We start from the raw sequence: 25,398 nt of genomic DNA on the forward strand, positions 1-25,398 counted from the left end.
TCATTAAAAGATTTGATTGCATTTACTTACATGAAATTGGGCTTTCAGAAACTGCTGGATCCCATTAAGTCCCATGCTATTTTTATGTAAAAATTTAAGTACCATTCTTTGGAAGGAGTCTGTTTATATACAATATTAGACATCATTTTTCTATATGTACCATGTGTCTGACTGTGGTGTTCATATATGCAGTAAATAGTGTCTTACAGCAAAAACCAGCTGCACTGGACACTGTGAGACTTCCTGGAGGAAAAGTTCCTAAGAGATGTGTGTGTGTGTGCGTGTGTGTGTACACAAAGACGTAAGAGTGTATGAACCAGTTTGTGAACTGGCTTGTTCAACTCACATCTCACCATCTTACCTCCTTTGGTAGCCAGCTACTTCTCTAAGTAGATATTTTGACTTCAGAGGAACTCCTATGAGACTTCTTACCAGCAACAGCATGGGTAGGTCAACAGTCCTCAGCTGAATTTGGAAGAAAAAAAATCCCAAACTCCCAAAACAATCAGAATATCTTTGTGGAAACTAGAAAGATCCTGCAAAGAAACAAGCAGGACATAGGTACACACATATCTGGCTGTGGTGTCCTTCCAACAACATCTTAAGCAGCTCTACATCATATATGGTACAGAACAGCTGACCTGCTGCAGATATCTTGTGATACAGAAGTAAAATTCAGTATGATTTTCTGTGTCACCATGCCAGCTGGCAGTGTCATGTTTGCAGAGTTCACATATGAGTGCAATTTTCTTCAATGACAGTCCTTTCCTACTGTGAATATGATTTAGAAATTATTCTAGCTGCAGTAAACTCATTTAGGGAAATTTCAGGGCACTGGCAAAAGATTATGCAGGCACATCTGCCGCAGGCAGTGGCCCCCCTCCAGGTGGAGGAGCAACCAAAATCAGACTCCTCAGCATTACAATCCCTGTGACACATTAGCAGGTTAGTAGAAGTCTATGCATCCACTGAGACCTAATAGTAAAGAACCTCTGGCTTTAATGAGTTGACTAGTCAAGGGATTTAATTCACCCAGTAATATCTGCCAGCATAGCTTGCTTACTCATATTACATACATTAGACACACTTGGGCAGGGCCTGCTCTCTTCCCACCATTCATTTTGAGATTGCATCTACTCTGTAGTAAAGGGAAAAATTATCTCATGCAATAGAGCAGTATATTTTGGGCTCACAGATAATCTGATTTTAAAATATAACATATATGGACTCCCCTACAGTGTCATTTTTCAGTGAATCTTGGCCATACACACATACAAACATGCACCACTAGGAGGAATCAAACTCCAGACCCTTTAACAGAAACAGAGCTGACAGCAGGTACTAGAGAAAAGGCATTAACAACATGTTCACTTTGATCATGTTGACGGTTCAATCTCTCTTATCCCATGGAAATTCTGGTACAATTCTTTGTACAGTAACAGTTAGCAAGGCACCCTTAGGTTTGAGCTGCCATGGCCACACAGCAACTGGATCAATTGGACACATCAGAAACTCATCTCTGCTGATGCAAGAACTTTGCCAACAGAAAAGGTCTGAAGGAGAGGGGTAGAACCAAACTGCAAAAGCAGATGAATTGTCATTTCAAAAAAACAAAAGCACAAGTTTTGTGTAATGTATGCCATTAACAATGGATGAAGAAAGTGCATTTTCAGTGATGCAAAACAATAGGTCAAGATCTAATATATTTGTGAATGGCAATAGTAATACCAGTACATTTTAGAACAGCCTGTCCAAAAAATATTTTGGCTGCAGTACAGAGAGAAAGTCCTATGGTATGACATATACATACAGACCAACAGCAGTAAACTGCATAAAAGTACACACTGCAAATCAAAGAGGGGTGGAAAGGCCAGAGGCAACAAGGGGCTTTTAGTGCATTTAGAGCACATCCCAGTTTAAAGAGCAGGTACACAACTAAAGACATCATTACAAATGAGTACAGTAGAGAATACCAGCAGTATAATGGCTAGAGTTGTATATTACAGATTTCAAAGCCAATTAAATTCTTTGCATAGCAGCACTGTGAGAATTGCATAAGTTCTTGGGCCTGCCTTCTGGATTGCTGTAGATCTTTGCTAAAATGCTGTTGAAGACATTTGGATACAAAATCCCTATTTAAAAAACCAATTTTTTAAATAGACGTCTGGAGAAATAAGTTGGTATTCTGAATGCTCTGGAGAATCCTATTATGCTGATTGCCAATCCTTTCCTATATATAACAGCCAACTCTCCTACAGTGTGTGTAATAGTGAAAGGCAATTGTGTTGTTGCTGGAGAACAAAAAATTCATTCCTTCAGCAACATTTTAAAGATTCCTAAGTCTGTCACTTACACTGTAAAGGCAAAAGACCTAACGGAAATGTACTCTCAGTCTGAGGAATGATAACCAGAGGTTTTAAAGGGAATTTTTTTCCTCTACTCCTGCCTCCAGCAGAGGGTCTGAGTCAGGCCAGTTTTCTAGTCTCCAGGTGGCCAGCTCTGTTGCATATGCAGGTAAGATCTAAGTGATTCTTTTCTATATGTGTCTACCCTGCCCCACTCCTCCTTAAAAGGGTGTGGTAAGATTATGGCTCCATCTCCCAGCATGAGGGAGAATGATGCTTTCTGTCAACTACCAGCCAGCTGATTCCTAGTGGCATCCCCATGTCAATGGGCAGCTGGCTCTGTCTCTCCAGGGAATTACTAAGACCCATAAACATGCAATAGAGACTAATTCAGAGTGCAAGTAAGAACAACGTGTATGTGCATTAAGACTTGAGACAGACTATGGAGGAGCAAAATTATTAAAACCTATTTTAGAAACAGGTTTACAAAATTCACTGCTTCCATAAGTGACATTAGGATTAATAGGAAGGTCAAATTATGCTTAGATCATTTGTGCTTCTTGCACAGGTGTGTGTATATGTATAGATTTCCTTGTCAGAAACAACACAGGGGAACCTGAAAGCCCAACAGAGATTTTTTTCTGTACAGCAGATAAGTGAATAAAGCCATTATTTATGGTTCAATAACCACAGTTATGGGAACTAGAAAAATCACCACAGTCCACTGGCCCTGTTACAAGTGCAGTTGAAGAGAATATGTAAACAGTGACAGTGGCAATTTTCTAAAGTTAGTATTTCCAACTAGCCACCTGCAGACCAAAGTCACCAGTTTTGATACTTTTTGATACTGACATCAGAACCAATGTCTGTAATTAGACGGACACAGAAAATCTTGACAAAATGGACTCATCCTTGACCTATTAGTTTATTTCAAAAACCTTCTGTTCATTTGACTTACATACATCAGGGAATGTTGTTGGTATTTGATCCTTTCTCTGTGATTCAACAATGTGGTCTATGTTAAAGGCAACCAAAGAAACTGAAGGGAACTAAAGAAACACCTTCACTGACTAATCAAGGGAAATGCTTTTGTAGTTACATACTTCAAACAAAAGTGCACCACAATTTTTCAGAACAAAACTGCTTAACTTCACCATAAAGGTAATTTAAAGAAGTGTTTTTGCAGTCAACAGTGACTGAAGTTAAGAACCATATTTTTTACAATTCTCACCTATTACCCTTCCCTCAGCATTAGGCATTCAAAGCTGGTCAGCTACTTAGGCATTTAAAAGGTCAATTTGCAAGGTATTTTGGTTTGCTAATTTCTACAGTTAGATAGAATATTAAGCCATGTTCCAAATTTACCATGAATCATGTCTAATTTTCTAGTTCTGAGGAAGCTAATGGAGTACAATCTCTAAATTAGGGCAAGCAGTCAAATTTATAGAACACTTGATTTTTCACTTGAGCACACAGATTTTTGTCTCTATCTGAAATGTATAAATTTTCTTCAAGATTTTCTGGCCTTGTATCTTTTCCAGCAATAATTTTGCAATAATATCTGAGTAAGTTTTGATGAATTGTTGATTTGCTTGAAGTCTTCATGTGCTGTGGGATAGACCTAGAAAGGACCAGAAATCTAGATAGAGCAAATTACTCTGAGTGTGTTTTTTGCCAAGCAGACAGCCATAATTGCATGATAAATTGGGATTTATGGCTCTAATGCCTGCCTACTCCAATATTGGCAAGCCTGAACTGTTACCAATACTACCATACAGGCTATTGCTCAGAACACATGGCCTCCTGTTTTCTTTCTCTTCAAAATCAAAGAAGAAATGCAGAAGAAAGAAGAATAAGGTCCTAAAAGGTAGGAAAAAGGTGTGAATTCTCAACATGACTGGAGTAGAACAACAGATCACTACCAAATTAAGCACATTAAATTTTCCCTATATTGCCACATATACAATTCACTAGGACAAAAGCCTACACTCTCTCTGAAATCCTTTTTACATTCACAAAAGAAGATGTGCACATTAATGGATCCCGGGATGATTTTTGAAATTCCTTTCAACACACTATGATTCTCCAGAAGAAGAAGAAGAAAAGTTGCCAGACAAGATCAGGCTGATGTTGAAGAAGTGCCTCTTTACTCCTTTTGACCTAGACATGCTGTTTAAAGGTAACATTTATCATCATTACTGCACCGTGCATCCAGCAACAGCCTAACAAAAGGTGCAAAAATTCCAGGATGAAGGACACTGTCTTTCTGAAAGTTCAGAGCCTGGATAGCATCCATACTTCTTTCACGCTGTGGGAAGAAACAAGCTAGGCTCTGTGCATGTCATTCAGATGGCAAATAATACCAAGTCAAGTGATTGCAACACCAGAGTTGCAACACCATGTGTCAGAATTTCGGGCACCACTGTGATCATAGCTCAATGCAATATTTCCGTACTAGATGCAGCTTTTTGCCAGAGTGCAAGTAAACTTCATAACTGACTGCCACAAGTCAGTCCAGGAGCAGGGAATTTTCAAGTGGCTCAGGCACTCTAGTCTAGGAGAAGAGTAAAAAAGGAGTGTGGCTGCAGCACTGGGAACAACGGCGCTTGTTCTCCTGCCTTGAGTGAAAGTAAACAAGTCCACTGTTACCTGACTTTGCCAAACCTCAAAGTATAATGCTAGAAGGAAAAATAAGTTTTACAGAATTGAGCATATACAACCCTTTTCTTCCCTTCATAAATTGTATGTTACAGTAGTTGAATTTACCCAAGTGTTTACAGTATGCTATATATATAATGGCACATTTAAGCTTTGTAAAGGGTTTGGAACATTTCAGAAATGTCTCTGGTGCTGAAAAAGGCTAATGTATTACAAATAATATAATATTTTAATTCAGAAAAAATATGTTTGGGAATTTTGACCTAGCATAAGGGTTGGGAAACTGAACAAGGATGCTATGAAGCATGACTGACAAATCAGTCAAGCTAGTCTGCTTCAGATACATATTGTGCAAGGCATTATCACTGCGATCAGTCACAAAAAATGCATATTTAGTTTTTTTACATTAAATACTACACCTGTGAACCTATGTAAAAGATATACAAAATATAAATGTCATCAGGACTGTATATTTCAAACTTCTTAAAATAAACACAAAGTATATATATATATGTGGGCATATAGGTTGTAATTTCAATGTCAACACTAGCACAGTTTGTCTCTTCTAAATACAGGCCTGTATACTTCCTAGTCCAACACATGCACCTACAAACACATGATCATGCATACAGCTTTACGTTCTGCGGTTTGCAGAAGAGTCAGAATATACAGCACTATACATTGTTTCAACTCAAAATTGATTGGCAAATTAAGAAAGATGCTGTTCAAAAGAAATTCCTTGTGAACTATTTGAAAAAAACCAAAAAGACCCAGAGAAAACCAGGGATATAGCTATTTCATTTCAATAAAAACACTGAAGACCATGGTGATGATGACCTAAGATTCAGAACGTTTTGTCCGGCATGTGGTGGGGGTCACTCTTGGACAAAACACAACAGTGTGGAACTGGTTGCTATGACACATACCAAACACAGTTATAGTGAGGCATAGAGCTTTCACACCACCATCCAACCCAGCTCTGGGTTCAGACTACTGAGGTCTCTGACCGGAAGGAGACAGAGTTGTATACCGTTCTTCTCACAGCGGGAGGTGCTGACGGGGATCTGGATGCCCATCTGGAAGGTAGGCGTCGATTTGCTGGCCGAGCGGGACGGGAGAAGCCCTTCTCACTTGAACATTTAGCTGGCACACATATCTAGAACACAAAGGCAATTCCTTGCTTTAACAAGTCACAGCTTTTGTGGAATGCAGCAGGAATGCAGGAAGACATTTGCGGTGACCTCAGAACAGGTGGTTGGAAGCTATTAAAAGGAGTGCAGCAATGCACAGAATGCAAAAGAACAGCTATTTCTATGTACAGGGATTCTCACATCAGTTGTGGTTTAAAATACATGAAGACAAGTGTCAGACACAAGTAAAGGTATAAAATGATAGTGCAAGACAAAACTGACATTCGCCTCTTATCTCTTAGTTTCTGGAAGTTTTTCTGTCAGTGAATGCTGTGAACTATTCCAAGTGTAGAACTCAGAATACCATCTGATATTACTGGAGTATGATTTACATACTTTTCAGGCATTTTTTGGTAGATCCTATTTCAGGAAACTCTGTTTCCATTAGTTCAGTGTGAAGCTGTTTAACTTGGTAACTAATTCAAAATGGTTATGTGTTAATACAGCGTCATGTCTACCTGCAGAGACATAAATGCAGAGGAAACCCAACTGATTTTGACCATAGCTATATTGATGTAAATTGGAAATAATGAAAATAAACCCAGTACCTCATGCCACATGTAGTTCTTTACATCTCTGTGACATTAATTCTGCTGGACTTAAATGGTAGATCCTGATCAGGCAGTATTCTACACCTAGTTTCTACAGATAGAAATGACAATATAAAATGTGAGCCTGTGGAAAAAGTCATTATTCCTTTCCTCCATATTCATTGATGAAAATTTGTTTGCCTGTCGAAAGTTTATTGGATGAAAAAGAAATCAGAAGCTTCATGGCGTTTTTCTTTCTGTGCTGAAGTAAAGATGTGCCTGTTAAGCAAGACATTGCATCACTGCAAGGCTGTCAGAAAGACATGCAGAAGAAAATCTGCATGGTCAGATTCTCAGCTGCTTCAATCCATATAGCTCCACTGAAGTCTGTGAATTTGTGACAGTTTAAGGCATACCAGCTGACAGCCTGAACCCATTTAAGTTTCTCAGCTCAAAACACACCTGCCTTATCTTTTTTGAGATTCCCAGAGGCATGTCTCTTTGTGCTTTTTGTGGACTTTTACAGAACCTGCAACTTACAGTGTGTTTTTCAAACCATCTGTTTGCTTTTTTATTAAGAAAGAATGTTGGCAAAGGCAGTATTTCTAAACTTCTGAAAATAAACTTCAGCCAAATATAAATTAATTAGTCATGCCAAGCTCTTCTGTTTCTGTGAGCCTATGCTTGAATATATAGGAGAATCTGGAACTGAGACATGAGTAAGAGAAGGTTACTTTATTAATGGAAACTTTATGGAGTCACAATACCCCTTGTCATAGGCAGTTCCAAGGAAATCCTGAACCAAAGAGCACCCTGGATACTGAAGAATGCTACCTAAGACGTCTAGGGTTTGGGGCATGGCCAAGTTTGCTTAAGTCCTATGGGAAGTCTTATGACATAACACATCAGCTAAAGGAAGGAGAGAGGGTGTTAAAACCTGATTGAAGTTCTCACTAGTTCAATCCTAGCATAACTGCTCTGCAGTAAAAAACTAGCTTTACAGAACAGCAGCAGGGATCAGAATCTGGCACATGCCTTCACTGCTCATTCTTACTTACATGCTCCTGCCTTCCCACAACTCTATAATCTGCAGAGGCAATGCTCCCGATTCATCCAGATCCTGGCCTAACATATCTATTTTTACATAACTATTTACAATGTAATGTTAGTCTGCCCCATTTTAGAGTCTGAGGCTTGTTATGAAACAGAATTGTTTTGTTTTTGCCATTCTCATGAACCTTACCTCTGGTAACTTCTGTCTCTCTTTTCCTTGCTTGAGTTGCTGCCCAATATGCCTGGCTGAATTCCTTGGAAAGTCTTGCTTTTCTTGCTCAATCTGGAGCATTTCTAAATACTGACTCAGTGTCTCACAACCCCCATTGGTGATTTCAGAATTTGCCTGTGCCCACTTATCTTTGCAGCATTTTGCACTACACGGAGAAGTCGCTGTTGATTTTTCATAGGTTTTCAAAAGCTTTTCAACAACACCATAGTTTGACCTTGAGTCAGCTGAACGCGGGCGACCGGATAAATTACTTGGTCTCCAGTCATGCTCCTGAAGCATGTGCCTATAACCACTAGTATTTGGAAGTCCATTCAAGTGTTTTTGCTGCCCTGCTGTCCTGACAGCTTTGCTGGGGTTGCTAGTTTCTTGCTCCTTTGCTGGAGAGAGTTTGGGATTTGAAACACAAGATGTATTTACAGTTTCTGCCCTGCTAGTAGCAGAGTCACACAGTGGACCACAGGGTTTGTGATCTTCTGATGCTGCTTGAGGCACCTGATTTTGTTGCAGAGCACTGTTACCTTTATCTGTGTGAAAGACAGTCCGATTAAACTCATCAATCTTTGCTGCTAGCATTTCATTTCTTTGGTTCTTTCCCAAAGTATACCTGGTGTCTTCCAAAAGATCATTGTGCAAGGTAGCAGGGCCATAAAAGTCATTGCTGTAAAAAGGGCTGCTGTGAGACTTGGTGTTTTGTTTCTGGTGCATCTTGTTGCTTTGGACCATATTTCCATCTGAACAACTCTTTTGGGCTGACAGTGGGGAAGGCTCATTTTTATTGTCTTTTCCAAGCTTGCCCATATCAAATGCCCACGTGTTGTGGCAGAAACTTGTTGGAACATTGCAGTCATTTTCGGTTACAGGTATTGCAGCAGTTACCATCACAGGGACTTTCACAGCCTGCCCTTCATTTGCACAGGCTGCTGCAGCTTTTTTCTTGTTTACAGGTGAAGGATTCCTCAGTTTCCCTCCATTCCAACAATCCGGAGCCTTGCAATTGCTTTTGATGCCTGGATCTCTTATTGGTGCTTCTGAAAGCTGTACAACTGCAGAAAGTGAGTTTGTTAGGTGCCGAGAAGTGCTCCGTGGAGGAACTGGTGGAGCTTCTTTCTTTTGCCAAGGTCTGAAATCTTTTCCTATGTCACCAGTAAGACCACTGTAAGAAATGTCTTTCAAAGCCTTGGTGGACCTCATCAGATTCTTCCTATTATTATGTTCCTCTGTTTCAAAAGCAGCTGAAGTCTGTGATTCATTGCTGGACACATGGTTCATCTCAGGCAGAATAACTGTGTTTTGGGTTTCCTCAAATTCCCCCAGGAAAGGAAGTGACTTCATTCTGGAAATAACAGAAGAGGTGTTTTAGGGATGAGCAATAAGGAACCGTCCAGAGAACCTCAGCATGGATTAATTCTCCCCAGGAGCAGGTGTTTTAACACTGGCTACTTAAAAAGGTTTGGGAGCAGTTTTGTTGCAGCTGTTATACCCAGAATAATCGAAACACACGTGAAAAATTTGAGGAAAGGTCAACAAAGGAATTTGTATTCCTTTCCTTTGCCACTAAAATTCTTCTTCTGAGTTTTTTAGATGGCTGTTTTCTTATCTATGCTACAGTAAGGACAGCAGGATCTTGTTCTAATGACTCTTGAGTCTGCCTGACTATGAGCTGAATGAAGAAAGCTGTAGGACACAGTGTATCCCTTGTGTAGGTTTCATAACCCTACACATGAGATCTGTCTTTTGAGATCTCTTAAAAAAGCACCTTTAGAAGTTATGCATCAGCTATCAATCTATTTGCTTTAAAGATACAAACAGCAGCCCAGCTAAAATAATAAATTAGTGACAGACGTTCAACTGATCACATGGTAGAGTATGAGAAATCCCTCTGATCTTTGGGAGCATCTGAGAAGATCTGAGAATTTCTGCACAACTCAAGAGACAGTCTGTTTTTTGCTAGAGAAGACCCTGAACATTGAATTTTTAACACGATGGAATGTTCACTGGACATACTTTTCAGGGTCTGTCTTGCCATCTTTCTATTAGTACAGATGTATGGTTGTTCTTCCCTCTCTTGCCTTCTTTGTACTCTTGGATCATCAGTTCCTGACACATCCCCCATGCTTAAGGCTAGATTTGGGCTTTAAGTAAGAAACTTCCCAGCATGACAAACCCATACAGTGGTTGTATAAACCCATATATATGTTGTATAAAACTACATGGAAATGGGGCCAGAGCAGACAGAAATATCTGTTCACTTTCCCAATCCTCTGTACAGCACTTAGAAAAAATACAATTTCATCTCATACAAATAATAATCTGGATTTGTAGGTTCTGTAGATAAAATCCATTTTACTAGTAAAACATGCCTTTGTATCCTATTTCAGCATATTTCATTTGAATGTTTTATGTTGAGCACTGAAACCCTAGGAGGGTAGGAACTGCCCAACTACTAATAAATCCATCAGCAAACATGCCTTCAAAGGGAAAAGCATAAGAAGCATTATTCATTTTCTTCCTCTAAAATGAGAAGTCCAAACATGTTTTTACCTTCTGTGATTGGACTTCTTTCGAATTTCCTCTTGATAGCTGCATAATTCTTCACTGACTCTGGCAAGTTCTGTAAGAGCCTTTATAAATATAAAAAACAGTCCTTTAATATATACATTTTAAATGGTATCTCCAGAATTAGTTTGAAACTTGTGGTCATTTGCATTTAAGATTCAGAGCAGAGGGAAGTAGTACAAGAAAAGATACAAAAATGCCCCCACCTTGTGAACAGAGGTAAAGAGCATACTGTTAACACATTTAAACAGTGAGAAGACACTCACTGATAGCAAACCTAGGAGGAAGTAGAGACAGTGACTTGTGGAAAGACAAAATCAGGGAGATCAGTTCTTTAGCTTAACCTGGCAGGCCAAAGTCCTCAGTGTTCTACTCCCCGTTGTAACTGAAACATGATCATACTTCACTTACTACATTGAGATCACCAATATAATTCTTGGTATTTTTCTCGGAAGTTTTAATGCTGAGGCTGTTTTCAGGTTCCTTGTGGTTCTCAAAGGCCAGATTGTCCATTAACAGGGTATTGTTTCTGCTCTTGTCTCTGGGTTCTTTCCATTCGTGTCCTGTTACACCAAGCAAACTCCCTTTCCCCATTCTGTCATTTGCCACATTGTGTTGATGGTTCAGCTCCACTGTGTCATTCTCTTGCAAAGTAGGGGAATGCATGGACAGCTGCAGCATCTTGCTCTGAATGGCCTTGCTATCATGGACGGTCATATTGCTCTCCCTTCTAAGTTTCACCTCCTGGTAAAGCTGAAAAGACAATAGAAATTCTATTAAATCATGGTATTGTAACGAACTGTATGGCAAAGCCCCCATATTTATCTTCTGTTTTAAATGATGCTTCTCTCAGTAGCACTGATTAGAAAGATTCTATACACATGTTAGTAGAAAAATGCTGAGTCACCTAGTGTGATAGGTCACACCATGATTTCCACAGGATAAGGAAAGGGCTGCTACCATTCTCAAACTCTCTGCCATAGTTTTAATGTATGGCTTCCACCCATGGCTGGGACTGGAAGCGATCTCATGAGATAACTGGCCCTGCCTGGAGCCAAAAGCTGGATGGTTGTTTTACAAGTAATATCAACACACTGTGGTGGACACAACTGTGATGTGATGGATAGGGAATGTGGGGGAATGTGAGGGAGAAAGAGTGTTCTGGCTATGTTACAGCCTATCAAAGTATGTTATTTGAAGGAGGGGAAGTGAATTCTCATCAAATACAGTACCATCTGCAGTAGAGCAGACTCTTTCAGTTCTCAGATAAGTGGAATTCTTCCCTATGACTGGAGTGATAGGTCAGTACTGCAGAATGGTATTATTTGGCAATGTCCTGTGACCCTCTTTTTCATGCTATCTGCTGAGGTCCAGTGGCTTCATTAGTAAATGAACAGGTGTTAATTCTGGTCACCCAGCACATTCAAACCAGGAACTGTGGTAAATTATAAATTAGAAACAATAGCAACATCATAAAAATCTCTTCTGCTTACAGTGTAATTTCCAGTGCCAAGAATCCCACTGCTCTTTATAAACATTCATTCTTAACTTGCTCTCACGAAGAAAGCACACAGGCACCTCTGAACAGCCATCTGCCTGCCCTCTCAGAGTGCACAAGGCCATCACAACAGCTTTTGGAAGGACAGTGGAAAAGAATAACAACATGAAGGACATATGGCCATTTAATGGGTAGTGCTGTGGCTTAGAAGTATTCTCACGTTCAGAGACTTAACACTTGACCTCATCCTGGGTTTTCAAATTTCACTCCCAAAGACCAGCTGCTCATGGAAACTGAGGGCTGAACTTTGCCATTTCCAAGAAATAAGAGCCTCATACAGATTCAGCTTACCAGTAAGAAGGAAAGATACCACCCCATAACTCTAATATCAACTCCTAAACCCCACAATTCTTCCTGAAGGAATTAAGTTACGTTTGGTGGGCTAGAGAAAACTACCAAAGTAAAATTCAAGCTAAGGGAACACAAGTATTATTGAGGAAATCCTTCTACAGATAATGGCATTTGAAAGGTATCTATCTCTCCTTTTCTCCAGCCATGTGGCTTTTGGAGAAGAAATGTCAGGCATCTGAAATCAGCAGCATCTATAGACACAGCTTAAGAGGGGACCTTAGGATTCCAGTGATCTTGGGGTATCATCTGCAGTTTTGTTTGGCCCTGCAGTAGCCAGCAAATTGCTTCATTCACTTCCCCTCAGCCCCATTCCATTCTTTATCTCTTTTTCTGCCTCTGTCATGCTTTCTTAATCTCTGTGCTAATAAAGAATATGATGAAAACAGTCCTTGCTGACATTGTCAGATCTACTAATAGCCAGAATACCTTTTCATTAGCATCATTCCAAACCAGTTCTTATACCTAAGAGAATGAAATTCAACTACATACACAGATCGCATTACTAACTTTTGGAGCATTCTCAGCCTGGCAGTGAAATTAGGGAAGATGCACAGAAAAGTCCTAACACTAAAGACAAAATGTGGCAAAGACAATCATACCAAAGTCTGCAAGAACTGTGGGTAAAATATAAGAGACTTGACATTATGGAGTTCACCTGCAGGCTGGTTTAATGGGCAGTGTATGGCTGCAATTCCTTTAGCTCTGACTATTTTCCTTCTCACTTTCATGTGAGCCATCTCTGCCATACATTCCTGTGTTGCTCAGCCACAGGACAGTGCTGGCAGAGAGCAAGCGAAACCATGTGTATATTAGATGAAAAACGTGGAAAGCTCACTAATGAAAAAACTTGCCTCTGTAGGCTGCCCAGCAGACTCAGCTAATGCATTAGAGAGTGTCAGAGGGTTTGGCTGAAGGGACAATTTGAGGATAAAAGAATAAATAATTGCTCTGACTATTTCTGGAAGGAAATGCATTGCAAATGGCAGGGACTGTTTGCTAGTATGTGTAAACACAAGTGGTTTCAGAACTTTCATGCTATTTACTGGACCTGTTTTCTGTCCCAAAAGTCATCCATAAAAGGAACAGGTTCTAGCCAGAATAATTCTGTATCACACAGTAGTTCATATATATATTATTTTTAATATTATCATTTGCCCCAGCAGGCCTGTGCCATCTAAATCCTTTTGGCTAGACAATTATGATACCTAAATTTTTGTTTCTAAATATGCACTTCTCTAATCCCCATATTGTTCAGTATGTACTTGAAAAAAGCATGTATAATGTAGGCAGCATGGCTCATGCCCAGTACGTGCACCACAGTATGTGCACCGATAATCTCATAGCACACAAAGCCACATTTCACCTCCTACTTTGTATTCATGACTACTAAATGAGCAGTTGCAAATACTGCTTAATCCCAGGATTTTCATCCTACCATCAGCTATTAGAAACTTCCAGTGACACATAAGAAATAGGATACAATACAGAAAAAAAACCCCAAAAAAACTGAAGTGACTCCATGTCACTTCACACCAAGTGAAAATGAGTGCTCAGATTTTTGTTTAAAAGTACCTCTTCTATTTTCTTCTGCATGACCTTCCATTGACATTCCCATTCTTTCCTTTCATTGTCAAATCTCTCCAGCAATTCCATTTTTTCTTTATTCCAGTTCCTCTCGGTATTCTCCAGTTGTTCACGCAGGTCCATGGCTACAGTCTGTGCAACAGCAAAGACAGCTCTGCTTTTTTTCTTTCTTCTCTGAATGTTTCCTGGAAGTTTATGAGAGTAAGTCTTACTTATGTTTTATTCTAGCTTTCAGGGAACAAAGACAACCAAGAAAATTCCCAAAATTCATAACTCAAATGTACTTGCAGGAGACAGAATTAACACGATTGCTTGACATTTATCTGGAGCGTGACTGAAATATGGATGAACTAAGCAGTATAGGACATAAACCCAAAGGCAGAGATGCCCAGTCTGGAAAGGAGAGCTGGAACACCCCACATTCAGCATCACAGAAATCAGTAACATCTGCCATAGCAGGATCTGTACCATGATCACTTTGCATCTTTGCCATTACTCTTCACTGTAAATGTGTTTTCAATGAATTCGAGTCCGTATAATACTGAATGGCACTTCAGGACCTTGGGATCCTGCAAGATCTGCCCTTGAGGGTGAAAGCTATTTTTGTGTTAGTTCAAAAGACAACTGCCAATGTAAAGGTATCATGTTTGCTCACGCACTCCTTGCACACATGCAAGAAGCATGACAGAGACTGTTACATTCTTTTGGCAATTGAAGACTGTAAACTTGATATATGCAGAGAATTCTCATGGCTACATGAATGCTTTGGAATTCATGAAGGAAGGCAGGACAGGAAAGCTAACAACAAGTACAGACATATACAGTAGAAATCATTTATATATAAAGGACAGTGGGTCACTAAAAAGGGTTCAAGAATTTTGGTTTTAGAAATCTAAATCTATAAATGTTAGTTTCAGGACAAGCATAGGGAAAACTAGAAAATATTCTCTAATAGCACTAGCTCCAGTCTTGTTCAAAACCTTTCTCAGAATATTTGAATAATTTGTGCTTCAGTTTCTTCCCTTCAGAAGTCTTTAGCATCTTAGTGTCTGTAAAAGAAAAAACTATTAATTGAACGACTAAATAGGCATGTTTTAAGGGAAATATTTAAGATCTGCTTTTCTGACTTTGGAGCACAGCAGTTACAGGTTTTATAGGCCTGGTGTTCCTCTTGCTTTCTTAGGCTTTACACTAGAAAATCCATTACCATCAGAGCATTTACTATGCCAGCAAGGCTGAAATAACACTCATTAATTCAGTTATGATGGCTCCTGTGATATAATGCCTGGTGCACAGGCATTGATACTTGAGTTTGTTAACTTCAGCTCTCAAAGCCAGTTGTTGGGTTACCTAGGTGGACATGGAATCTAGTTCTAGTAGTAAAATACCTTTGCACTGCTTTCTTCTCCTGGCAGAAACCAAATAGGTAGGCACATGAATTATCAGAGAGTTAACTAGGGATAATCCCAGTTTACCTTCCTGCAATTTGTTCATTTTCCTGACTGATAATCAGTGATTGTCAACTCACAGGAACTGCTGATTTTACTTCCCACATTTTCTATGATATAATAAAAACTCACTCCTGAGCAAAGTTCTTCCCCATCCTGTACATTACTGGCAAGTGTTGCTGATTCAGCTGTGGCTACCATGTAATCACCATGTACCAGTGTTTGCATTATTTCAGCTGACTGGGAAGATGATGCCAAACTTGGAGTCAGCTTCTTTCATGTACAAGTAAGCAGAAGAGCTCAGATGAAACCCAACAGGTTGCTCAGGACTTTGGGTCATAGGAAGCCCTCCCACAGGATCTCCCAAGCCATCATGGGCCCAGCCTTAACTCAGGGCTTGCAGAACAGTTTACCCAAGCACCTGTCTTGGAGTAAAAAACTTGTCTCTGAAATGACAATCTGTCCCTCAACTACCAACAAACAGATTTCAAACCCTTCTTCTTTGCCCTGCCTAAAAACATACAGAGCAACTTCATAAAACCATAAAATTCCTTGAAACTAGGAGCTGCTGAAAGACAGCACAGAATTCTTGTCAAAAAAGAAGCCAAGTACTGGTTTGCTCACGGCCTCTTGGGGAATGCAGCAAGGCTAGAGAGACTGCACTTCTCCAGGCCAGCATTTTGGCTTTGTTCCAGACTCCAGTAAGCGTTGACCAAAAAACACTTGCAAAAAAATTCTATTACAGTTAAGATCTATTGCAATTGAAGCATTTATTGCTAATGAACTTTAAGAATATTGCTGTACTTTCTCACTTTGATAATTGAAAGGTTGCAGTTTTTAGCACCGTCGTTTTATTTTGGTTTTGGCTACATTTATGTCTTTATAACCTTTCAGGATACCTCTGAGAAATAAACAAAAGTCAACTCTCTGCTCCGCTGTAATACTTATACAAATATATGCCAGAAAAAAAAATTTAAAGATCCCCATATGTAAATGCCATAAAGTCATGAACAAGACAGGCAGACATAATCTGTCAACAACTTGCACAAATGGCGATTTTGCTAGTGCACTTAGTAATAATGACCATGCTTTAATCAGCCACACATTACTAGAAAGGTCAATACTGTATAGCATATTTGTTTTTACACATGCAAGAATAGATATAATATGTACTCCTTTCAAGCATGAATATAGCATTGAAAAGGCCTCTGGTGTTTCCTTAGTGCTGGAAACTACTATTGCCATGTTGGCATTCATCTTAACAATTTTCAAATTGTTTCATATGGAACTCTGATTATAAAAAGAGACTGAAGACAGTCAGAAGGAAATCAAGTCTTGAAGAAGGATAGTTACAGAAGTTACAGATGGTCACTTGTAGCTCTAAGATCCACAAAAAGCTTGTATTGTTTCTTAGGCTTCTCAGATTTCCTCTTGACATAAATTCTGAGAAGAAAACTCATGTTTATTGATGTTAGCAGCTGGATGACTATACAGCTTCGCTGCTATCGTACAGTAGATCAGTTCCTCAGAGACTTTGACTCCTATTTCTACTTCTCTTCCCCCCACCCCTTTCTTTTTTCTTGGTGTTTCTTTTGGGTCTGTTTGGGGTTATTTTGGTGGAGTACATAGTGCAGTCTTGGTAATACACCCTCTGTGTGTACAGTGCACCGAGATTTCCCCATGAGTATTTCACGTGGCTTAAGCAACCCAAAGGCATGTAAAATGCCACATTATCATTTGCTCTGTGGATCAGAACAATATCTGTGCTCTTGCAGTATTGGCAATTTCTGCATGTCCTAGACAAGGTCAGAAGCTCATTACAGCAATCAAATTAAGCAAATAATCAATTTTGTCTGCATCAGCTGTATTTTCCCTTAACTTTTCTTTTAGCCCTTCCTCCTCTAAAGCAAAAAATGTTTTAAGCAACTATTTGATGTTAGTCATTATTCCTCCATATCTCACTCTTTCTAGCCACATATTAAAAATGCAAGATAGTTTGCAAACAACCTCTAGCAACTTCTGAAAATAATCTGCTTGACATCAGCTGAGATGTTATTTTTCAACATAGTTTAATCAGATTGGATGTGCATAATCATTCAGATACACAAATCTTCCCTTGTTTTTACAGAAAAAAAATGCAATCAAATTATATTTCCAAATAAGTGCTGTATTTTGGATGACTAGGAAAATTGTAAACATATGTATTTGTTCAATTATAAATGTGTGCCATGTGTCACGATAACACGCACTTTATACATAAAAAGAAAGTACATTTGAGTGAGAGAAGGGAAAGAAAAGAGAGAGGGAGAAATGAGAGACAGTGAAAGAAGAAAGAAAGAAGAAAGAGAAAGAGAGAAAGAAAGAAAAGAAAAGAAAAAAAAGAAAAGAAAAGAAAAGAAAAGAAAAGAAAAGAAAAGAAAAGAAAAGAAAAGAAAAGAAAAGAAAAGAAAAGAGAAAATAAAAGAAAGAAAGAGAGAAAGAAAGAAAGAAAGAAAGAAAAAGAAAGGAGAGAGAAGAGAGGACTCAAGCGCACACAATGCTATCTGTCATCCCTGTTCTGTTAATATATCTCTGCCTGCACTGAAAAAAACTAACTGAACTTTAAGAATAAAGAACATATATGAACTTGACATTGCATATAAATAACATTGGAGGGATGTCTAAATAACTGTTTCCCACATCAGAAATTTGCCTTCTTTTTTAATCTTAACTGCTCAAAAACACTGACTTAAAATAAACTGCAACCATACCTTTCATGGAATAAGAAATCCTTTCGGAGTTTTTCAGTCCATTTCTAGGCAGCAGCAAAAGCAATGAAACACACAGCTAGCAGGGATCCTGTTCTGTGAATCTTGATCTTTAAAAGAAACAAGAGAGCTAAGCAAGACACAACCTTTCAACTGGGGCAGCATTTGCAACTCTCTTTGAATAACTCCTCAACTTTTGCAAACTGGAAAACAGTTCCGTTCAGCATCATCCCCGCAGCTGGCTTCCACGTGACGTCAGTGCACGGAGGATGGTTTTAAAGCCATCTCTTCCAACCCCCAGCTTTGTAACTTTATATCTCCTCATATTTTGTGTAAACAACTCCAACTCCAGGACATTTTTAGGTTTTATAGTGCAGTCCAGTCTTTAAAGCTTGCCAAAGCAGCTAGTGTTAATATTAAAGCTATGACAATAGGCAATTTTAGGGTTTTTTTACTGTTGTCCATATCCAGGAAGATTTTTTGCTGTCTTCCAGACCCAGTTTTCAGGGTTACATTTTTTAGTACAATCATTTTGAGCTTTGCAACTTGATCCTCCTTAACTGCTTTGTAAAGGGAGTTTTGTTTAAAGCAGTGGTTTTGTTGGTTAACGGCTATCTTAAAGAGCTAAAAGCAAAGCACTCCTCCCTAAAATCTTTTTTTGTAGTCTAAATATGCTCTCACTTATGAAATGCAGAATTATTGAGTACTGTGTAATCCTACTGTCTTGCATTCTGGGAATGGCAGTAACGGTTTCTTTGGGATATACCCAAATATTCCTGATACTTTATAATATTTCTGGATCAGATTCTACAGTCTGCTAAGACACTTTGTGTCTCAGCAAAGCAAAGCACTTGAAACTGAATGAAGAATCTCCCTTGAGCAGGGAAACTCATCTCTGGCACAAGGCTGGTGAAGAAGGTCCAGAAACACCTTGGACTGGATATAAATCCCTGGGAGTGTCCATAGCAAGTGTTGGCATGGGACAAGGGAAGGGAGTGTGACTAAAGCGATCCAGCAAGTGAAAGTCCACAGGAGAACCTGAAGCCAGAGCAGCAAAATTTAGCTGCTCCCCCTGCTGAGCCGCCGGGAGGAGGAGCCCAGCTCGCTCCTCAGGTCCCTGCCCACCACGGTAACTCTCCTGTTACCTGGGTTAAACTGCTCTCATTTGGCCCCCGGAGAGAGACCGCCGGGGAGGAGCTTCACACACACTGCCCTGCTGGGTACTGGTGCTTGGGTGTGTCTGCAGACAGCTACTGAGACTGGCAGCAAATGCATCTCTCAGGGAATATTTTGCCCCACATGAGCCTGGAGGAGGGCCACAAAATACTTGATATGGGCAGCATAAAACTGACCAAAACCTGCTGTCAGACAGATGTCTTGGAATGCCCTAAGCAGGAATATATTTTTGTGGACAGTGCAGCTGATGACAAGAGGATCAGTGAGACAAAGGGCACAGTATGAAGATTCACACATCCTTTGCTTAGTCAGCACTCTCCTCTTTGGAAGTGTAAGTTTTTATCTGGTAAAATCCATTATAAATCCATGCACAGTATAAAGATTTTAACTCTGGGCGCATTTTATAGTAAATACCAAACCAGGTTTCAGGAAAAACACATTTTTTCTCCTTATATGGTCTAGCTGTAAGTCTCAGCGAATACATTAATTGGGTGCTATTCTGCTCCCATGTAACCTAAATAATGGGGCTATTTGTGAAAATTGTAAAGATTATCAAAAAATTGAACAAATAAGCCCCAAGTACACTACTGAATGTTCCTGAAGAAAATACCCAGACTCTAAAGTCTGAGGATTTAAATCTAAAGAGACAGTATGACTTTCTTTTGTGAGGTTAGGTCTCAAGTGCCAGCTGACATGGCTGGGAGTGAAGCTGGAGTGCCTGGGAGCAGAACTGAGCCCACAGCTGGGGGCCAGCCATCACAGCACTGCCTCCTCCTTGAAGCCAGCACAGCTGCACTACTGCACATGAAGGCAGATTCTTAAGACATGTTTTTTTACTCTTATGCATCAACATAGGCTATTATTCTTGTGTCTTTAATATTGCTAACTCCATGCCCCTCATCTTGCTACATGGGCTCTTTGAAGTAAAATCAGTAAAAATAAATAAAACAATGGACTAAATCCCAGGCTTAAGTTCTCAGTCAGGCAAAAGTGTACATTTCTGTCAGTGTGAGGAATTAGAAATGTGTGAGACTGAGGGGCTCATTAGGAGACAAGCACTGGACCCACTTCATAGGTCAAAGTGACATGTTAAATTCATCCTAATATGGAAAAGGTGAGACAAAGAAAACATGAAGTGAGTTGTAAAAACATGGGATTATTGTCCTATATACCCTTAAGGGTAGCAGTAGAGACTTCTGCTTTTGAGGATAAGAAATTATTCAACAGAGACTGTCCCTACTGTCTGTCCTCCAGCATCAGCAGATGAAGCAGAAAATGTGGCTTTCTGGCCTCTGGCACAGGTAAAATAAGCAGGAAGACTACTGCAGGCTTATTACATCCAACATATTCCTTCCACAGGAAAAGCAAAATTTGTCCATATCTGGTGCCAGCTCTGCTTTATCAGAAAAAGGTGCAAGGGCATTTTAAACAAGACCTCTGCTAAATTTCTCTTCATTATGCAAGACTGGAGACAATGCAGCATGAGTTTCAGCATGGGCTGATCATAATCTGATCATATACTCAGGGCAGTGGTTAATAAAATGTACTCAGGACCACTTCAGGACATCTTCAGGTCTGCTGCACCGGCTTGGTTATGGCACCCCCATTTTGCTATGGCCACAAAAGCTAGTGACAAGAAGGAAGAAGAGCACTGTTGCCACTTCAGTCAACCCAACCTCAACATTAGATTCCTGAATGATGTACACCTTGATAATCCTGGTATACACACCTTGGGAGTGGATATATACAACGGGGAAAGGGAATAAGGGAATACAAACTCTGTCTCGTCTTACTGTTGTGTGTTTCTGCAATAGGCTATAACTCAGTGGAGAAACAGAGCCAACAAATTGTTATGTCATGTCGCTGCTCCAAGGTTACATTGGAAATCGGTGGCAGATACTTCAGATGTTTACTTTAAATAGAGCCACCGTAATTTTCCCCATAGGCAACTGCATGTGGAATGGCAAAAGTTGGGTTTGAATATCACTTCCCCTGGCATTAAATCAGAGACAGAAATGTAAGCCAATGGGAACTACGTCCCTGATACTGATGCCTTTAGAAGTCTCCTACTCACCTATCAGATTCTGGGGTGATTAAGGAGAAGGGCATGTAATACCCTGAAGCTCTGCTTGTTTTCATAAACAACTCCCGAAGTTCATGTGCAGTTCATCTCTTTTTATAACACATATCTAGACAGCCATGTTTTTGGCAATTTTCTATTTTCCAACTGCCAGGCATATTTCTGCACCATAGCACCTGCTCTCTTCTAGTTTTGATTCTGAAGCACTGGTGACATGTGTCATCAGACACTTATTCTATCTCTAAACTGGAGCTTCAGGCATGGATATTTTTAGTTGAAAGAAATATCTCTGAGCCTGGAGAAAATGGTCATTTTAACATAATGGGAATTTTTCAGTAGCACTAAAAGAAAATATTTGTAAAGGGATTTTTTCAGGGCACTCGGAGCCAGCTCTAAATAGGAAACAAATTTAATTGAATTTTTCTGGTTGTATTAAAAGAAAAAAATTGCACCTATTCCCTAAATTACATAAAAATTCATTGGAGATAGTGCCAATTTCCACAAGTATAAAGATATTATAGTTAGATCTACTGAAGCAAGATCTTTTCCTTTTGAAAGAATACGGAATAAGTCCCCTGGGAACACAGGAAACAAAATTTAACACTTCAGGGAAGTGCTAAATTAAGGCAATCTCATGTTTCAAAGCCAATGATTTTTTTTCTCTGGAACATTAATATTTCACCAGAATATTCCAAAATGGGAACTGTGAACCTGCTAAGTGAGATTTGAACTGATAGGCAACCTGGCATATCCAGCTCCTTGCCAAATGCAAGCAAAATCTATATTCCTCTCACCTATTTCTCTTCAGAACCCCAAGCCATGCAGCAGGCAGAATCAGTGAATCAGCAGTGTTCTGTCTGCCTGTGCCCTGCCTGACTCCAATGCAGTCCTGCTAGAGGATGCTGATATATTCAACTGCATTTGCCCACTCACCTGTGAGATGGTCTTTGCCCACCAGGCCAGTAACCGAGTGGGGAGAATCTGCTGCCTTTCTTGGCAAGTATAATTACTGCATTTCATAACACCAAGTCATTTCAATTTAGCAAGACATAGAACACTTATTTCTTTGGCTAGATCTTATCTTCTGGCTATGGATAAATGTCCATACTCACTCTATTAGCTTTCTCAGCATCTTTTCAACTTGCGCAATATCTGGGGTGAAACACATCAGCAACTCCAATCACTCTCTTCAAGCTGAATGCAAAAGGACGAGAAAAATACTTCTCATTTCTCACTGAGATTTCTCTGTTTGTGGGGCTCCTCACCATTCTCCTTGCCCATGAGAGATTCAAAGATTGTGGGGAGCTTCTAAAATGACTTTGTACGTTTTGGTGTGCTTTAATTTCAGATTGCAGCCTGTGCAATAGCTTCCTAAATGTCCCAAAACGTCTCAGCTTTGATTTTGCTTTGTTGATGCTTGATGGAAAGCTCCAGCTTTTGTGCAAGAAAAAACACTGTGAGAAATCAATGGGGTTGTAATTGCCAGTGCTGTGCAGAGATTATCTCCACCTCTCATCTCAGTAGTTCATTCTTACCTTTTCTGATTTCTGAGAAAGAAACAAATCTTTCCCAACTACTTTCCAAGATTTATTCAATGTATGAATTCAGTGTATTACTACTTTAGAGTATTACTGTTACTGATACACTCTCTGTAAATACACTCTCTGTACTCATTTTTATTACACACAATACCAAGAAAGGTATAAACAAGTGTGGGTTAAAATCTAGAAGCCCAGAACTTTAGATCTTAGATTTAAGTATGACTTTTTCTCTCTTACGGGAACTGAGTCAGTAACATTTAAGAAAATCCAAATGCTTGTTTTTTCCTCCACAGGAGATACTAAAGCAGAAAGAAACTGAAGTCAGTCTTGTGCTAAGATCTGGTATGACAAGTTTAAGCCTCAAATTATTGTATTTTTAATGTCCAAATTGCAAATCCACAGGGGAAAAAACCCCAGTATTTCCAGCAGTTGCTGAAAAACAAAAGGCCTTTTCCAGTTATGGAAATTCATTGTGAATTATGGCTTGATCATATCTTGCCATAATAGTTTCTAATTTGTGGAACTTAGCTTTTAGGTAACTGCATAAATTAAAGCATCTTAGAAATGCTTCAGAGTTACTTTGGGCCTGACTTTATCCTTAACTGAGAAACCAGTCAAAGCTATCTATTAATCTCACATATATTGGTTATAATTTCCTTTAGACATCTCAGTAACTATAAAATAGATAATGATGACAACATCCCCTGGTAGGAATAAGTATTTGGATTAAATCAAGGAGTTGGGTGATTTAGCTGATCAAGGTTACTGCACTTGCAGAGCATGTTCAGGGAAAGCTAGACAAATGAGAAAAATACAGCATTTTAAAATAATGAATATTTTTACTATTTTTTCATTCTCATTAAAAAAATCTTGTTGCCCCATCTCTTGCTGCTCTCTGAGGATTTTCCCTCAAAATGGTGTCTCAACTATTGCAGACAGCAGAGCACAACACAGGCATGGAAATGTTCTCACTGGGGAATGAATTAAGTGAACAGAGAGCTAGCATGATAAACCAAAGGGAATCCTTACTGCCAGCTAGAGAAACAGCTGCTTTATTTATTACCACTCTTATTATTCAACATGGCAACTGCAGAAAAAAAGTGTCATTAGTACACATACTTGTTCACCTTTGGAGAATTCATATTTGTGGGACTCAGTGGTTTCAACACGGGTTGAATAAAAGAGAAAAGTGAGCTCCATCGGGCGTTTCAGATGAGATTTTCATAGTGGGAGATCTACTGCTTGTAGGAACTGCCTATGTCAGTGTGAAAGAAAGAAATGAGTCTCCTGTACTCTTACTTCTGCCTCTCATAGGCAAGAAAGAAGCATACAGTGACTATTGGTGCACACCTATGTACACAAGCTTCCCTCACTATGGTCACTGGCTAGTGATGGCATGATTAGACAGGGGTCACTCAGCAAACCAAGAGTTACCATGTCCATTCAAAACTCGTGCTGAAACCTGGGGAGAGAATGGAGAGCCATGGTGGCTGGGAAATGTCACCTGACAAACTCCATGTCAGCCAAGGTGACTTACACCACTCCCATCAGTTCAAGTCAGACTGTAGCATGGCCACTTTTCTAGAGCACAGAGAATGCAGCCAGCCTATATCTCTCAGCAGACTCCTCAACTACTCTGGTAGCTTCTCCTCAGGCATCTCATTCTCAGAGGCTCCAGCTCCTAGCCACAGTTCCAGATATAGTGCTCTATATACCAACCAGTTTGATTTTGCCCTCTTTGTGGTGCCTAATCCACATAATACAGTGCTGAAAAACATTAACACCACAATTACGCAAAATATATGTACAAGCTCTGACCCCAAACTGCAGAATACACACAGAACGTGGCTTTACTATTCATATATGGCTGGAATACAAATTCTTTTTCTAGGAGTGGGAAGAAGAAAGTAACAGAGTCCTCACACCCACTCTGCATATTTCTGTTTTGTTTCTGATTTGGTGTAAATTAATGCATATTAAATTGGTTCCAGTCCTCAGGAAATTTTTAGTCAAAAATTATAAAACCAGACAAAGTGAAAAATTCCATTTTCTGTTTGCTTACCTGGAATACCGTGGTGAGCAGGTTTCCTATTCAACTGGCTGACTTTTTGGTATGTTTTTTGCAGGTTTTTTGGTTTGGCTTTGGTTTCAGCAAACAAGTAGTCTTCAGTGTTTTTATAGCAGTGGCTATTACAGAAACTATGTCTCTTGCACTTCTTATCTTGGAGGGTGGACAAAATAAACAAACTGAAAATAACACTACAATGAACAGTAAATGATGAATGACTTACAATACAAAAAACAGTGTAAAAAGGAAGACAAGTTTAAATATTGTTGTGTATGAAAGGG

At 39.5% G+C, this 25,398-nt stretch overlaps 1 protein-coding gene across 1 annotated transcript; it reads right to left on the reverse strand.

Moving 5' to 3' along the window:
• Positions 1-1,685: 1,685 nt before the first annotated feature.
• On the reverse strand, positions 1,686-25,337 carry KIAA0408 (KIAA0408 ortholog). Its single transcript, XM_048299362.1, has 7 exons — positions 25,112-25,337; positions 18,256-18,362; positions 14,046-14,242; positions 10,976-11,317; positions 10,550-10,629; positions 7,967-9,341; positions 1,686-6,159 (listed from the first exon to the last, which is right to left on the reverse strand). Exons 2-7 carry the CDS (start codon positions 18,260-18,262, stop codon positions 5,989-5,991), a joined length of 2,172 nt encoding a protein of 723 aa, XP_048155319.1. The 5' UTR covers positions 18,263-18,362; positions 25,112-25,337; the 3' UTR covers positions 1,686-5,988.
• Positions 25,338-25,398: the final 61 nt, after the last annotated feature.

The sequence above is a fragment of the Corvus hawaiiensis genome, chromosome 3, assembly GCF_020740725.1.
Source record: "Corvus hawaiiensis isolate bCorHaw1 chromosome 3, bCorHaw1.pri.cur, whole genome shotgun sequence".
Taxonomy (NCBI): Eukaryota; Metazoa; Chordata; class Aves; order Passeriformes; family Corvidae; genus Corvus; species Corvus hawaiiensis.